The sequence below is a fragment of the Clytia hemisphaerica genome, unplaced genomic scaffold (genome assembly GCF_902728285.1).
Source record: "Clytia hemisphaerica strain Z4C2 unplaced genomic scaffold, Clytia hemisphaerica genome assembly, whole genome shotgun sequence".
In the NCBI taxonomy this organism is placed as follows: Eukaryota; Metazoa; Cnidaria; class Hydrozoa; order Leptothecata; family Clytiidae; genus Clytia; species Clytia hemisphaerica.
This window is the reverse complement of record NW_027103947.1, coordinates 471,284-489,092: the sequence shown is the minus strand read 5'-3', so window position 1 is coordinate 489,092 and position 17,809 is coordinate 471,284. Positions and strand designations below refer to the sequence as shown.

The following is a 17,809-nucleotide window of genomic DNA, read 5'->3' as shown; positions in this document are numbered from 1 at the left end:
CAAACATAATTAAATTGCATCTTTGTGCAATAATGAGAAATAAAATTGAAGATCGGAAGAGTACAGCATGTCTCAAGAAAAATTGGCTCAAAAAGCGGTAAGAAATGCTGGTGCAGGAGCCTGTGAACAAGGAAAATATATTGGAATTAGAAATAAAGAAGTCATACAATTTCAAACAATATAATATTATCTCATTTTGGTGCCTGAGTCTTAAACTCATTTACTCTTTCATCAAGATGCTATATCTCAAAATCTGTAATATTTTTAGGAATTTGAAATATTACCTGCTTAAGTTTGAGAATTATATATTGTCACTCGCAATACCACGATGTCTTCATAATGACATCAGTCGATTACGTATTAACATCATTTGTCATTGATTGGTGTCAGTTCTCGGAGCAGTGGAAGTGTCTTCAAATCAATTTCAATCACATACATAGAAATCCCATACTGCATTTCTGAGCAAAAAATTCAGGAAAGCACCACCGTACTATTCTCTTCAATAATTTCAATGAAAATGGCTCAGTCCGGGATATTTCCGGCTTTTTTGAGATTCGGTAATGTCACAATTTGGAGATTGCCAATTATGCAGCTTAGTGCAAAATTGGTAAAATCCAAAGATGAAGTCTAGACTAAAATACTAGTTTTATTGGCAGTCTCGTATTGCATCTAAGTGCAAACATTCACAAAATTGTGTCAAATATCAAACTGAATAAATTTGATTTGTCTGGAATAGTTCCAGAGTTTTCGAACTGGTTAAAATTTATTCTAATTACCGAGCAGAATTTTTGACATTGCAAACATAAATCAATTGCATCCTTGTGCAATAATGAGAAATTCAATTGAAGATCGGAATAGTACAGCATGTCTCAAGAAAAACTAGCTCAAAAAACGGTAACAAATTCTGGTGCTGGAGCCTGTGAACAAGGGAAATATATTTTTTTTTTTTTTTTTTTTTTTTTTTTTTTTTTATGAAGATTTACAGTCCAGGCACACGAGGGCCTCTAAACCGATCTATCGTCTACAATTACAAAGATCTTGATTCGTAGCGCAATGGATGTTCCATCCATGCCTTGGTTAGTTCTTCTTTGAACGCTTTGATGCTAGTAGCGTTAACAGTCTCTTTGGTAGCTGGTTCCATGCTGTCACACATCGATAGTAAAATGACTTGGTCTGGACACCTCTAATCCATCGTCTGCAAAGTTTGGTATCAGTTCGTAATCGTGAGTTCGAGATGGACGCACCCTGCGAATAAACTTCCAACTGTGGTGTCCTTATCGTAGAAGTGCAAGTGTTTGTAGATCTGACCATGTCTCCGAAGTGTCTTCTGAATTCGAGAGAAGGCAAGTCAAGTTTTCGTAGGCGCTGCTCGTATGGTAGATTACTTAACCTTCTGACCATCCTAGTGGCACGTCGTTGAACGCCCTCAATTAAGTTGATGTCCTTACGTAGTTTTGGTGACCATACAGATTGGGCATACTCGAGATGAGGCCGGACAAAGGTTGTGTACAGAGTGAAGAAAGTTTTAAGGCTAAGGTCTTCGAAACCTCTTCTGATGACTCCTAGAATGGAATTAGCTTTTTTCACTTGTTTTGATATGTGTTCTTCAAAGGATAAGTCAGAGTCTATCAGAACACCGAGATCTTTTTCAACGAAAACATGTTCAAGTTGTTCACCTCTAAGTGAATAAGGGTGCGCGTGGACAATATTCCAATATTTACCGAGAGTGAGAACGTGGCACTTATCTGGGTGAAATCTTAATAGCCAATCATTTGACCACTTTTCAAGTTTGTGTATGTCTTGTTGGATAGCCAATGAGTCCTCAATCGAGTTGACTTCTCTGAAAATCTTCGTGTCGTCAGCAAATAGGAGAATCGAAGACAGCACATTGTCAGGAAGGTCGTTGATGTAGATAACGAAGAGAAGTGGTCCCAAAACACTTCCTTGGGGAATACCACTGATAACATCGTCCGTCTTAGATCGAGTTTTGTTAACCTTAACCAATTGTTTTCTGTCAGTCAGAAAAGACTCTACCCATCTCAAGATGTTTCCAGATACTCCATATCCTTTCAGCTTTTTAAGTAGACGGCGATAGGGAACAGTATCAAAAGCTTTCGCAAAATCGAAATATATAGTGTCAACAACACTTCCGTTAGCTATACTTTCACAGCACTTGTCCAAATAATTTAGGAGTTGTGTGACGGTGGAGCGGCGACTAATGAAACCGTATTGCTTGTTGGTTAGAAGCTTTTCGTCAGTTAGATGCTTCATAATGTGCTTTCTTATAAATGATTCCATTAACTTACAGACTACTGAAGTCAAACTAACAGGTCTGTAATTTATCGCAAGGTTTTGGGCACCCTTGTTTTTATAAATTGGAGTCACATGTGCCATCTTCCAATCTTTTGGTATTGTTCCCTCAGACAAGGTCTTATTCATGATGATAGACAGGGGTTCGGCTAGATGGTCGATCAGTTCAACTAACATTTTCGGGTGTACATCATCCGGACCGAAGGATTTACTCACGTCCAGCAATTTTATCTGTTTTCTCATCATATCTTCTGTTATGATGATGTTCTCAACTTGAATCTCCGTTCGTGTAGGAAAGTCGGGAATCGTTCCTGGGGGCTCATTGGTAAAGACGCTGCAAAACTGTTTTTGTAGGATGTTAGCCTTGTCGAGATCGTCGTGTTTAATCGATGATTTGTCATCAGGGTTTTCAAGTAGTGGTGAGACTCCGCTTGATGACTTAAGTTTAGATCTTACATGAGACCAAATATCTTTGGCTTTTCCTTGGATTTATCACAAATGCTTTTTTCATAAGTCCTGTGGGCCTTTGACATCAAACGATTAACTCTGTTTCTTACAATAGTGTAATTGGCACGATGACGATCTCTGTCGAGAGGTGCAGATCTTAACCACCTTCTATGGAGCGTTTTCTTTAACTTGATTTCATCTTGAAGATTCTTATCAATTGGAACTTTACCTTTTTTCCTCCAAAAATCGTTTCCAACTTCTTTCAAAGGGACAAATCGATTTCTGAGATCAATGACAACTTTCTTGAACGATTCCCAAAGATCTTCCACTGATTTATTCACGGATGAATTTTTGAAACCTTCTTTCCATTCCCTCAACGTCGGGTCATTTTTCATTAATTTGAAATTGGCCGAAGCATAGATGAACCTTGTTTGCGTAGGTTTGGAGTATGCGTAGCAAACGAAATTGAAAGCCAACGAACTATGGTCACTTTTCCTAGTGGTCTTAGGTAGTCGAGATTCCTAATTTGGTTTTCTTCGCCTGTTAAGATCAAGTCGATGAGGGATGGGTCATCAGTTCCTCTACATCGAGTTGGTTCATTAACATGTTGATGGAGATATGCGTCTCTCAAAGCATTTAAGAATTTCTCTTCTTTGCTATCCTCCAGATGCGGGGTGGTCCAGTTTTCCCAATTGATTGTTGGAAAGTTGAAATCACCTAACAAACATCTGTGCGAATATTTCTTGTTTAATGCAATGGACTTGATCAATAAGTTTAGGTTGTTGTTGTTTTCGTTGGAGGACGTAGATCTAGTTGGGCTTCGATAAATGCATGCAACAGCGAGCAAATCTTTTCCTGATAGTTGTACTTCAATCATGCAAACTTCATTGAAAGTCACTGGAGGCTTGACATCGATTACCAAGTGTTTAATGGATATATGGACAAATATGACAATGCCACGCCCTTGATCTGTATCTAGGTTAACTTGGCTAGCGATTTTGTAGTCATCGAATTCATATTCATGTAGCTCCTTCAAGGCACCTGCTTTTGTCTTAGCTTCGCAGATTGCAATTATATGGGGCTTTTCTTCCCGGGCCATGGACTGTAATTCTTTTTTCTTAAACGATGTTAACTGATCTGGATTTGTATAAAGAATCTTCATATCTTTATTATATGTTTTGGAGCGGTTTTTGCCCCTATTCTTTGATGATGTTTGTCTCTGTTAGGTTTTCGGAGAAGGAGACATTCTTCTCTGTTGGTGATTTCTTCATCGATGATTTTTCTTGAGTGGCACCATCTTGATACTGAACCCGTTTTTTGAATTACCACGGACGCGATATATTCCTGATGTTGGAGATTTTGTTGCATTCAATTCTTTAGCTTCGATAGACAATTGGTGCACTTTCTTACGCAAATCAGGCGTAAGGTCTTCAGTGATGCTCACTCCAGAAAACTTTTCATTTCCTTTAAGAGCAGGTAAATTTCCGAGAAGATTGAATTTCTCGTCTTCGCTTGATAGACAGATCAAAATTGGACGTTTCCTGTCGGTTGAGGTCTTACCCAATCGAGTAACACGCTTAACTGTTACATTTGAATGTGTTTCTTTGATGAGATCGTCCACCCAGCTCTTGTCCATGTTGGTATCTTGTTCAGGTACTCCATGGACAATGACATTGGAGACACGTTTTTGTTTATTTGTTTCTTCTGCATCTTCTTCTCGTAGAGCTTCTCTAATAACCTCCTTGATGGAGGTGTTAGAGTCGTCTAATAAAGGGTCTTTAACTGCTTTAGCATAAGACTGCTTTACCACAGTCATTTGGTTTTCAACGCTCAAGAGTGTCGCTTTGATCTCGTCAATAATCGACGCTTTCATGGTTGCACCAAGCTCAGTGATCTCTTTTTGGATCTTTTGATTCATCTCGTCTACGGAACATCTCTCGATTGACTTATCTTTGAGTTTCGCATTACGCGACTTCAGTGATTGGACAGACTTGATTAATTTCTTCTCGTTACCATCGAAAACTTCGATGATTCGGTCTCGTTCCGAGATGTCGTTCTTGAGTTCAGTTACTTCGTCTTCTACTACATCACCAGTGCATAAAGGTCTTGGGGTACCTCCACGCAGTTGATACAGCAGAAGTTCCATCTTCCGTTTCTTTTTGTCTTGGTGTTCAGGAAGGCCTGAATTTGGTACGGTGGGAGCTGGGAACATCTAAAATGCACGAAGCGGTTGCATACCATACAAACAAGGATATTTTCTTCCAAACCGTAACATTTCGTCTGGGAGCATCGCAGCTCGTCAAAATTTTGACTAGGGTGATCGTCTATGGAGGTGTCGGCTGTAGTGTCCTCGTCCATCCGGAAATGTTGAGGAATAGTGGATTAGAGCTCTAGTTTAGGTGAAAAAATACAGATTTTTTGATTTTTTAAAGAAATTTTTTGTTTTTACTGTATCTTTTACGAGAAACTCTCCACTTTTTATTTTATTTTTATACCATGCAATACGAGCAGCTGTGAATATAACAATTTAGCCCTTGTATTTCTGGCGATATATATGCCTCGCTTTATAGGATTAACTGCATGCCTGGCTGGATAATATTTCATCAGCCCTATGTTAAAGGTTTAATCAAGTGTTATGTTTTATTAATAAAAGTATTAATCTGTTTTTAGATTGATGATCTCCACAGATTGGATAAGCAGGATGTGTTGGTCATCTACCATTGGGAGACTCCGAAACGAAGGTGAGCTTTTAGTAATTGCACTTTGACTGCAAAATTTAAAGACTTTTGAATACTTCAATCCGAATGCCTACAATAACTTGTCAACTTATATTTTTTTCTGGTGCACCCGGTATATATATTTTTATAGGAAAAAAAAACGGAGAGAAAAATTTTCTTGTGAAAATAGGAAAAAAACATTCATCCAAAATCCCCCAAAACCTTTAATAAAACTGTCTGAAATTTTATATCATATCTTCGTCCAGGTACCTTAGATTTGAAAGCAGTGACGGAGATATGGCAAAAAGTGTTGCCAAAAATGGAACACTCTCGCATTTACGGCGAGTTTTTCTACATCTAATTGATGGTGAGTTTTACAATTCATGTTTTATAAGGCTGCCGTCCTTTTGCTATATCTTTTTGATGATATCGTGCAATAGATTTGAAATATTTTGAATATTTTAATAGGGTACTGAAGCTTTAGATGTGTATCAAATACTGTGAAAGTTTTTAGTGTGATAGCGATTGATTTATTGAAATTCAATTGTTGCTTTCCTAAAATTGATGCGGAAATTTTATGCATTTTTATGCGTTACGCATTTTTATATTTTTTACTTCAGAGGCTAGGAAAGAAAGAACACCTGGAGAAAATGAACAACAAGAAGACAAAAAAGTAGAAGATCCAGAAGAAGACGACGAAGAAAGAGTGGATGACGAAGAAAGAGTGGACGGCGAAGAAAGAGTGGACGAAGAAGAAGAGGACGAAGAAGAAGAAAAAGAAGAGGACGTACCAATGGTGGACATCGAAATCACCTATCGTAATGATGATGATGACGACAACGATTTCGGGAGGGCTGCTTTCCCTATTGAATCATTTTAAAGCGCTTCAAAGGTTTCATCTTTTATAGACGATTGTTACTTTAATAGGATTAATTTCGCGGGCCAAAAAAATCTTGAAATTTTTTGATTTAATTTCGTGAGTCAAGAGTTTAAGAAATTTAGCGTGGATTTAAATTCGCTAATGACCCAAAAATGGACATGGTTTCGACAACTTTTTTTTAATCAAATGGTAGTTTCGAAAACTTCGCGTGGATTTAATTTCGCGAAAAGGGCAAATAATCAGGAAATCGCGAAATTTAATCCTATTAATATACTTTATGAGATTATTAACTAAAACAATTTTCCGATATCAAGTAGAAAATTCGACTGAAATGTTTAAAATTTTAACCTCAAAGTGCAGATCATTTACTGAGAGTGCAGAATTCTAACGTTCGTTGTGTTATATCGTACTCAATTTTAGCTGTTTTTAAAGAAACAAAAGTGATTTATTATTTAGACATTTATTATATTTTACTTATTTATTAGTTATATTGACAAACAACGACATTTTTATACATCGCTATAAAAAACTAAAGCAAAATTTGTATGTAAAAAAAAGAAGACTTTTTTAAGGTACTAACATCAGTAACATCTTTCGTGCCATTGCAACAAACATTGTATTTTTTTGAAATTGATAGAAATATTCGGTTGCCATACTAACTATCTCTTATCTGCATTTTTTTGTTAAATTCTTTTGTTTTAAAATATTTTTATTAAATCATTTCAATCTATTTTGTTGTAATTGCAAAAAGATGTTGCCGTATTCGCAGAATTCATTATATCGGACTATATATTTAGCTATATGTAAAAAATAAACAGGACATTTTTATCAGACCATATTTTTAGCTATATGTAAAAAGACAAAAAGGACATTTTATCAGACGGCAGGTCCAAAATGCATAAAACATAATGCATAAGGCATAATGCATAATATTTGAAAAATGTCAGTTTTAGAGGCTATAATAAAGAGAATCTGAGAGATAACACTTGCATTAAAACAAACATACCATTTTCTACCAGAAAAAAAGGGTAGAAAGCTGTAAATTTGAATTTTGGATGATGAAGAAAATCCATGATCCACTAAAAATGCTTGTCGCCATTTTGATTTTCATAGTTGTATTTTACAGAACGTAGTATAGTGTAGAAAAAACACGAAAATATCTCCTCCGGATATTACTTTTATTACTTGAAAACGTAAATTTTACAGCAAGATCTTTATTTTTATTCGGGGTTTTCTCAGAGATCTTTTCGAACAATTGCTAATAAAGTTCAATTATAATATGCAATTATAATAAAGAGCTTCGTTTATGCAAAATCGAGAGCTAGATCAAAGAAAATAGACTTCGAATCTTTTTACATTCGAATGTTTATGTGTTTACCTGCTTTTTTGAGAAAGAAAAAGGGGGAAATCTTTCTTATTATTTATGCTGACGGAAAACCCTTTGTAATTGTTGTTATAATTCGAATGTTTTCTCTTTCGTTCGGATTCGAAAAGTAAAATCATCTCTGTGGAAATCCCTCTGATTGGAATGTTTACTTATAAGAAACTCTTCTAAAAAGTTTTTCGCGGTTTTAGCCTCTACAAAGGAGAGTTTTAAAAAATACAAAATCGTTCTGTAAATTACACAATACTATTATGCATTATGCAATATGCATTATGTTTTATGCATTTTGTACCTGCCGTTTTATCAGACCATATTTTTAGCTATATGTAAAAAAACGAAAAGGACATTTTATCAGACTATATATTTAGCTATACCATATGTAAAAGCAAAAAAAGACATTTTTATTGTATCATATTTTTAAGTAAATTTAGGTTTTTACTAAAGTTTATATATTTATATAGGGATAGGATAGAATCTGAAAGGTACATACTTTATTTGAAGAAACTTTAGTGGAACAGTTTTTCGTGAGTTTTGTCGCGAAAAGAACTTATGCCGTGAAAAAATTTCATTAGGCCCATTCGCGAAAAAAATACTCTTAACAAATATGCGAAAGTTATTTGCAAGGACGTGCAATCATGGACAAAAGGTCTGGAGACTTTTCAAAAATCCCTCAAAAGTACTGGAAATGACTGGAAATGAGTGAGTGAACTTCAGCCACACCGGTGGTGGATGAACCAGAGAGCTCTGAAAAGTTATTTATAATTGATTAAACCATCTCAAATAATGGTCTAATAAGTGACTAAAAGTCTACAACCTTTTGTCCGGGATTGTGATTCGTTTTTCAATAATCAAAATGCTATTTATCAATATCAATGGAAACAGGAAATGTTAATGTTTCACATTGTTCCTAATAAAATGAAATTTGTGCATTTCGCGAATTTCTCAACACGCAAGAGTTTCTTCAACCATTAACAACAGGAAAATTGATATCACATATCACAGACCAATTTAAGAAAACTGTCCCTTTTGGAAATTAAATTAGCTCTTCACCAGTGAACAAATAAACAACTTGTTATAAATTGTATCATTCCTATTAACTTTTAACCGTTTTGACAATGATAAACGAACCGATTTTAGTATTGCAATTTGGTGAAAGTAATATTTTTTACAAGTAAAGATAAAAAATTTCCCTTGGTAAGTCAGAAGAAGAATTTATTCATTTTGGCATTTTTTGATTAACTTTTGAACAAACGTTATTTGTAGGTATTCATTTTGAAGTGTAAATAGAGAGATATTTAGGATTGAAAGATTTCTTTTCCAAATCCAATGAAAAATTAGAAATGATGAACTTCCAAACCACGTGTTTATACGTCGTTCGTTTACTTTTTTGCGTGCTTCACTTTCTCAGGAAAATAGGTACCCACGTTTAATCCTAAAACTCGTGCTTTTCAATAAAGTTACACCGATTTCCCCGATTCTAAAATAGATCTTGAGAATTACAAAAAATATTTCAAAGTGACAAGTTTGATTTGGGTACTTGAGCTGACTTGAGATGTTAATTTTGAAGACGTTTTATCGGTATTTTCAATAAGAAATGTCCTGTATAGATGAATGAAAGCTGTCCCGATTACAAATTTTAAAATCCAACAATTTCCACACCCATAAAAGTGAGATTCTGCAAGGACCTGTTTAAAACGTTAGTTACGCTTACATGTCGTAAAACGAAGCCTCAGAAAAAAAATGCGTATCGATTCTTCTCAATTAGGTAGGGGCGGATTTAGATGTTATACATCCCACTGGACTATGAGCAATCTGAAGAAAACGAAGCCTCAGAAAAAAAATGCGTATCGATTCTTCTCAATTAGGTAGGGACGGTTTTAGATGTTATACATCCCACTGGACTATGAGCAATTTGAAGAAAATGAAGCCTCAGAAAAAAAATGCGTATCGATTCTTCTCAATTAGGTAGGGACGGTTTTATATGTTATACATCCCACTGGACTATGAGCAATTTGAAGAAAATGAAGCCTCAGAAAAAAAATGCGTATCGATTCTTCTCAATTAGGTAGGGACGGTTTTAGATGTTATACATCCCACTGGACTGTGAGCAATTTGAAGAAAATGAAGCCTCAGAAAAAAAAATGCGTATCGATTCTTCTCAATTAGGTAGGGACGGTTTTAGATGTTATACATCCCACTGGACTGTGAGCAATTTGAAGAAAATGAAGCCTCAGAAAAAAAATGCGTATCGATTCTTCTCAATTAGGTAGGGACGGTCTTAGATGTCATACATCCCACTGGACTATGAGCAATTTGAAGAAAATGAAGCCTCAGAAAAAAAAATGCGTATCGATTCTTCTCAATTAGGTAGGGACAGTCTTAGATGTCATACATCCCACTGGACTGTGAGCAATTTGAAGAAAACGAAAACTCAGAAAAAAAATGCGTATCAATTCTTCTCAATTAGGTAGGGACGGTTTTAGATGTCATACATCCCACTGGACTATGAGCAATTTGAAGAAAATGAAGCCTCAGAAAAAAAATGCGTATCGATTCTTCTCAATTAGGTAGGGACGGTTTTAGATGTCATACATCCCACTGGACTATGAGCAATTTGAAGAAAATGAAGCCTCAGAAAAAAATGCGTATCGATTCTTCTCAATTAGGTAGGGACGGATTTAGATGTCATACATCCCACTGGACTATGAGCAATTTGAAGAAAATGAAGGCTCAGAAAAAAATGCGTATCGATTCTTCTCAATTAGGTAGGGACGGTTTTAGATGTTATACATCCCACTGGACTATGAGCAAGTTGAAGAAAACGAAGCCTCAGAAAAAAAATGCGTATCGATTCTTCTCAATTAGGTAGGGACGGTCTTAGATGTTATACATCCCACTGGACTATGAGCAATTTGAAGAAAACGAAGCCTCAGAAAAAAATGCGTATCAATTCTTCTCAATTAGGTAGGGACAGTCTTAGATGTCATACATCCCACTGGACTATGAGCAATTTGAAGAAAACGAAGCCTCAAAAAAAAAATGCGTATCAATTCTTCTCAATTAGTTAGGGACGGTTTTAGATGTCATACATCCCACTGGACTATGAGCAATTTGAAGAAAACGAAGCCCCAGAAAAAAATGCGTATCGATTCTTCTCAATTAGGTAGGGACAGTCTTAGATGTCATACATCCCACTGGACTATGAGCAATTTGAAGAAAATGAAGCCCCAGAAAAAAATGCGTATCAATTCTTCTCAATTAGGTAGGGACGGTCTTAGATGTCATACATCCCACTGGACTATGAGCAATTTGAAGAAAATGAAGCCTCAGAAAAAAATGCGTATCGATTCTTCTCAATTAGGTAGGGACGGTTTTAGATGTCATACATCCCACTGGACTATGAGCAATTTGAAGAAAATGAAGCCTCAGAAAAAAATGCGTATCGATTATTCTCAATTAGGTAGGGACGGTTTTAGATGTTATACATCCCACTGGACTATGAGCAATTTGAAGAAAACGAAGCCTCAGAAAAAAAATGCGTATCAATTCTTCTCAATTAGGTAGGGACGGTCTTAGATGTTATACATCCCACTGGACTATGAGCAAGTTGAAGAAAACGAAGCCTCAGAAAAAAAATGCGTATCGATTCTTCTCAATTAGGTAGGGACGGTTTTAGATGTCATACATCCCACTGGACTATGAGCAATTTGAAGAAAATGAAGCCTCAGAAAAAAATGCGTATCGATTCTTCTCAATTAGGTAGGGACGGATTTAGATGTCATACATCCCACTGGACTATGAGCAATTTGAAGAAAATGAAGGCTCAGAAAAAAATGCGTATCGATTCTTCTCAATTAGGTAGGGACGGTTTTAGATGTTATACATCCCACTGGACTATGAGCAAGTTGAAGAAAACGAAGCCTCAGAAAAAAAATGCGTATCGATTCTTCTCAATTAGGTAGGGACGGTCTTAGATGTTATACATCCCACTGGACTATGAGCAATTTGAAGAAAACGAAGCCTCAGAAAAAAATGCGTATCAATTCTTCTCAATTAGGTAGGGACAGTCTTAGATGTCATACATCCCACTGGACTATGAGCAATTTGAAGAAAACGAAGTATCGATTCTTCTCAATTAGGTAGGGACAGTCTTAGATGTCATACATCCCACTGGACTATGAGCAATTTGAAGAAAATGAAGCCCCAGAAAAAAATGCGTATCAATTCTTCTCAATTAGGTAGGGACGGTCTTAGATGTCATACATCCCACTGGACTATGAGCAATTTGAAGAAAATGAAGCCTCAGAAAAAAATGCGTATCGATTCTTCTCAATTAGGTAGGGACGGTTTTAGATGTCATACATCCCACTGGACTATGAGCAATTTGAAGAAAATGAAGCCTCAGAAAAAAATGCGTATCGATTATTCTCAATTAGGTAGGGACGGTTTTAGATGTTATACATCCCACTGGACTATGAGCAATTTGAAGAAAACGAAGCCTCAGAAAAAAAATGCGTATCAATTCTTCTCAATTAGGTAGGGACGGTCTTAGATGTCATACATCCCACTGGACTATGAGCAATTTGAAGAAAATGAAGCCCCAGAAAAAAATGCGTATCGATTCTTCTCAATGAGGTAGGGACGGTCGATGTCATAAAGAATTATTTGAAAAGCTCTTCCGGTTTCCGAATCATTTTGAATTAATTTTTTTTCTTTTTAAAGAATATAATTAAACGAAGACGAGGCCGGGCTGTATGTTTCGATTTTAAGAGACTTCTGACCGTGAACAAACATATACAGTGATAGAAAAGAAGTTTTGAGTTTAAATTTTCAGGATGATATATCTATAATATAAATATATAGGGGGTTTGGACTTTAGGGGGGTTTGATTATATAGGAGGTTTTGAGCACTCTTGTGACTCTTGTGACTCCACAATGCAATCCACAAAATGTGTAACCGTACATCCTGTGCCCAAGTTCAGGAGTTGCCATAAAGCCATTATGGTAATAACCGGGAGGGCACATTGCTATACATTGTATATTGGCTCACTGCTTTTGTAGTTTGAGCACTCTTGGATTGGGTGGAGAGTCTTCATTTAAGACGCTCACTATTTGCATTACGCATTGCTCGCTGCTCGCAGTTTGAGCACTCTTGTGACTCCACAATGCAATCCACAAAATGTGTAACCGTACATCCTGTGCCCAAGTTCAGGAGTTGCCATAAAGCCATTATGGTAATAACCGGGAGGGCACATTGCTATACATTGTATATTGGCTCACTGCTTTTGTAGTTTGAGCACTCTTGGATTGGGTGGAGAGTCTTCATTTAAGACGCTCACTATTTGCATTACGCATTGCTCGCTGCTCGCAGTTTGAGCACTCTTGTGACTCCACAATGCAATCCACAAAATGTGTAACCGTACATCCTGTGCCCAAGTTCAGGAGTTGCCATAAAGCCATTATGGTAACTAGAACAGTGCTCGCATCACTGGATAACGACCGCCTTAAATTTGATGAAGAATTCATCGGTTTAGACAATGATCCACTTCGACACTCTCGTTTGCGTGATTTAACTTGAAAATATGGATATTTTTTATAAGCATTGCACTTATAAGCATATCTAGGCTCAGATATGGGGAAAAATTAGGCATATGGCAAACATTACTTGAGCCTACGAAAAATGTTTTTTTCCTGATTTTGGCTGGAATTTTGCGGATTTTCAGTATTTCCCTAAATTTGTGTTTTAGATTGAACCATCCCCTCAATCAAGCATTTTTCAGCCGTATTAAGCTTTGAACCTGAGCATCTCTGAGCCTGTTTTCGGATTTTTGTATGCTTATAAAAAGAATACATGTATAAGTTAAACCACTGTGGCTATGTTGCGTGACGAGAACAGTGATTTTTATGAGCTAGTATATTTTGAGTTGTTTAATCACTTGTGGTTTGACACCCCTCCCCCCTCAAATAGACTCAAATGTGGAGCAATAGAAAATGCTGAATCAGCAAAAATAAATTTTGAGACTCAGGAATGATCCTCAACTACAATAGAGACAATTTCAATGTGAAACTACTATTGATAATTCCAAAAATTTGAGCTGAAAATGCACTAAGTCTCAGAATTCTCAGACAATCATGGACAAAAGGTTTGTAGACTTCTGCAATATTTGCAAAATACTTCAATATCGATCAAAAACAAGTTCCCAAGAGGTTCTGGGTGCTTTCCAAACCCATTCAAAGCTGTTCAAAGTCTTTGAAAGTCACCCACTGCAGTCTAACCACAAGGGCAAACCACAAGGGCTTGATTAATTGGCTTACACCAGTATCAAAACGTTGATTTTTTGCTTGTGGTTCCCTCAAAAGCAATTCAAAAGCAATGCAATGACTTCGAAAGTGTTTTTCTTAACTTCCCTCCTTTTTCAGACACATTGAAGAGTCATTTTACTCTATTTCTCATCATTTTTCACTGAAATTTCATTTGTCTACAACCTTTTGTCCATGATTGCAGCTCAAACTTGAGGAAAATCCATGGTTTTGTCAACGTTGCTTCAATCATATAGTACCTTTTGGAAACATAACACATGAAGACCTTAAATTAACTCTACAAGGTAAGAATTGTGATTTCTTTTTAGACCCTGATAACGATATTAACGTCCAATTCTACAGAGATATAGAGGATGCCCTAGACCAGGATGATTCATTGACTTCTGACTGTCCTTATCTAACTATAAGTGAAGTAAATGAGAAATTCAACAAAAATAACCCTTGTATTTCTGTACTCCATCTAAACATTGCATCACTAAAACTTCACTTCGATGAACTTTTAATAACTCTTGAAAATTGCTCCATCCCTTTCAATTTTATTGGCATTACTGAGACTGGATTCAAAGATGAAATAAAAGCAAAAAACTCCTCCATGTTAAAGAATTACCACCACTTTGACTGCTGCACTACTTCAAACCGTGGGGGGCAGACTCTATATCTCTAAAGGATTCCACTCAACTCCGAGAGATGATCTTACCTTATACAAAAACAATGAGGTTAAATCTGTGGTCAGAGAGGTTGTGTATGAGAATGATAAAAACTTCATTGTTGCATGCATATATAAACACCCAAGTGCTGACTCTGAAAACTTTATATCTCTTTACACTGATCTTCTTGACAAAATTACATCAGAGAATAAAAAAGCAATTATTTTTGGTGATTTCAACTACGACCTATTATTGTCTGAATCTAAGCAAAATATTGATGATTTTCTTAGCTCCAATTTGACTCATTGTTTCATTCCGACCATTACCAGACCAACAAGGATAACTCCAACCTCAAAAACGCTTATCGATAACATCTTCACTAATTTCATCAACGCTAAACCTCAGGCTTTTAATATCATTTGCAGAATCTCTGACCACCTGCCTCAAATACTCAATCTAAACCTTAAACCTGCTAAACCATCTCAAGTCAAATCAATAAAAAGGGACCTCAGAAATTTTGTAAAGGATGATTTCCTCATGGATTTTCTCTCTATAGACTGGGCTGACTCTCTACGCGGCAAACCTCCGTCTGAAAAAATAAAAACCTTCATTGACAAAACCAACTCAATAATTGATACTCATGCTCCAACAAAAACTACCTGGAAAAAGGCTCACATCCCAAAAAGTCCTTGGATCACAAAAGGACTTCTTAAATCCATTTCCACAAAAAACAAATTATATAAAAAATTCATGAAGGCTAAAAACACTCAACTAAAAAAACAAAAGCATGAAAACTTTAAAAAACACAGAAATCTGCTCTCCAAACTCCTAAGATTGAGCAAAAACAATTACTATAAAAACTTCTTCTCTGAGAATAGACTCGACTTGAAACTAAAATGGAAGGCTATAAATGAGATAATTGGTATTAAATCAAACACAGACCTTTCCCCTAAACTTATCCTACATAATAAATTTCAAATTACTAAAGACAAAGACATGGCTGAAGCATTCAATGATTTTTACGGGTCAATTGCTGAAAAAACAAAACAACTAATTCCTCCAACAAACAAAAACTTTACTGACTTTCTAGGTGATCAGGCTCTCAACTCCATGTATTTTAATAAAATTACGTCTACCGCAGTCCTGAAACTCATCAATGAACTTGCTACTGACAAAGCTTCAGGCCCTTCAAGTATTCCCACTTCCTTTTTGAAGTTGATAGCTCCAACAGCAAGCACTGTCCTAGCTCACATTTTCAATGACTGTATTAGAAATGGCATCTACCCTGAATGTCTGAAAAAAGCAACGGTTAAACCGTTGCACAAGAAAGAATCTAAACTAAAAGTAGGCAACTACAGACCAATCTCCTTACTGTCAAACATAAACAAAATTTTTGAAAAACTTATACACCATAGACTAGTCCGTTTCTTTGAGGATACTAATACTATCACTACCAAACAATTTGGCTTTAGGAAAGTTGCTCTAACCGAACTAGTAAGAAAAGCCCTGGACACTGGACAGTTTGCTGCTGGAGTTTTCATCGACCTACAAAAAGCCTTTGACACTGTGGAACATGACATACTTCTCAGCAAACTTGATCACTACGGCATTAGAGGTCCTACTCTTAGAATACTTAGATCATACCTCACCAACAGATCTCAATGCGTCGAAATAAGGAACTATTTTTCAAAATACATACCTGTCAGTCACGGTGTCCCCCAGGGCTCAGTTCTGGGCCCTCTCCTATTTATAATTTATATAAATGACCTGCATTTATCATTAGAAAACTCTACAACCATTCACTTTGCAGATGATACAAGCCTTATTTGCTGCGACGAATCTTTAAAAAAGCTTAACAGGAAAGTAAATCGGGATCTTGCCCTCTTAGTCCATTGGCTTCGAGCTAATAAAATTAGTCTTAATGCTTCTAAAACTGAATTGATCCTGTTTAGGTCATCCAGCAACATAGTTACAAAAAACTTGAATTTCAGACTCAGTGGACAGAAAATTCACCCAACAAATAAGGTTAAGTATCTTGGAATCATTCTTGACGAGCACCTCTCCTGGGATCCTCATATTCATGACCTTACTACAAAACTTTCCCGCACTGTTGGATTTCTGTCTAAACTTAGACATCTCGTAGACTTCAAAACACTCATCTCTGTCTACTATGCACTTTTTGACTCTCATGTCAGTTATTGTCTTCAAACCATTGGATATATCACCCAAGCCTCTCTAGAGAAAATTGAAGTCCTTCAGAACAAAGCTTTACGGGTTATACACTTTAGACCACCCTGGGAATCGGCTCGCCCACTCTACGTCAAATCTGCCATCCTTCCTCTGAGAAAACTCCTTAAAGTTAAAAACTGTCTCCTAGCATTTGACTTTATCAAAAGAACCATTCCTAGTTATTTTTGTCTTGATTTTCTTAGTCGCACACCAAATCAAGAAGCAACACGTCAATCACCACATAGGCTTGAACTACCAACTACAAACACGGTAAGATATGGCTCCTTTAGCATAGCTACACTAGTTACCAAAGACTGGAATAATCTTCATACTAAACTTAAAATTAACAATCTGAATAACATTTCCAAATTTACTTTTAAATCCCACCTTAATCGCTATCTTTTAACTAAACTTGCATAACAATAAACGACCGGCTTCCTCTCTTCTTTTTTTTTCCTTTTTTTCTTCTCCCCTTTCTCTCCTCCCTCATTTTTTCTTTCGTACCTTGTCTCATGTAGGATCAGGAGCTCATGCAACCCCTGCTACCTTAGTGTCCCCACACTTGTGAAAACCAAACATTAGGTTACTCCGAGTACACTAGTCCCCCTGACTATTCTTCGTGTGTTTCCCTTCCGTTCTTTTCACTCAAAGCAGCCAATAGGACATATAGTTTACTATTTATACTTTGAGCAAACATACATTGATATAAACATCCTACTATATTTTATAACTTGAGCTAGTATTTTTATTTTTAACACAAAAAATGAAAACATGTACATATTTTTAACAGCTATCCTTGACCTGTACATCTTATATCGCATATAGCTTTATCACGGTAAATATATTTATCTATCTATCTATCTATCTATCTATT

The 17,809-nt window shown here is 36.3% G+C and overlaps 1 protein-coding gene across 1 annotated transcript; it reads left to right on the top strand.

The window, feature by feature from the left end:
- The first annotated feature begins 4,974 nt into the window (after nucleotides 1-4,974).
- Nucleotides 4,975-6,731, top strand: LOC136809995 (acidic leucine-rich nuclear phosphoprotein 32 family member B-like). The gene is made up of 4 exons (XM_067066565.1): nucleotides 4,975-5,025; nucleotides 5,428-5,498; nucleotides 5,741-5,841; nucleotides 6,095-6,731. Exons 1-4 carry the CDS (start codon nucleotides 4,975-4,977, stop codon nucleotides 6,352-6,354), a joined length of 483 nt encoding a protein of 160 aa, XP_066922666.1. The 3' UTR covers nucleotides 6,355-6,731.
- Nucleotides 6,732-17,809: the final 11,078 nt, after the last annotated feature.

Coding starts and splice junctions, on each gene's coding strand:
- LOC136809995 (XM_067066565.1), top strand. CDS start 4,975: ATGCACGAAGCGGTTGCATACCATACAAACAAGGATATTTTCTTCCAA. Junction 5,026..5,427: donor AGGATATTTTCTTCCAAACC/GTAACATTTCGT, acceptor ATCTGTTTTTAG/ATTGATGATCTCCACAGATT. Junction 5,842..6,094: donor TTTTCTACATCTAATTGATG/GTGAGTTTTACA, acceptor TTTTTACTTCAG/AGGCTAGGAAAGAAAGAACA.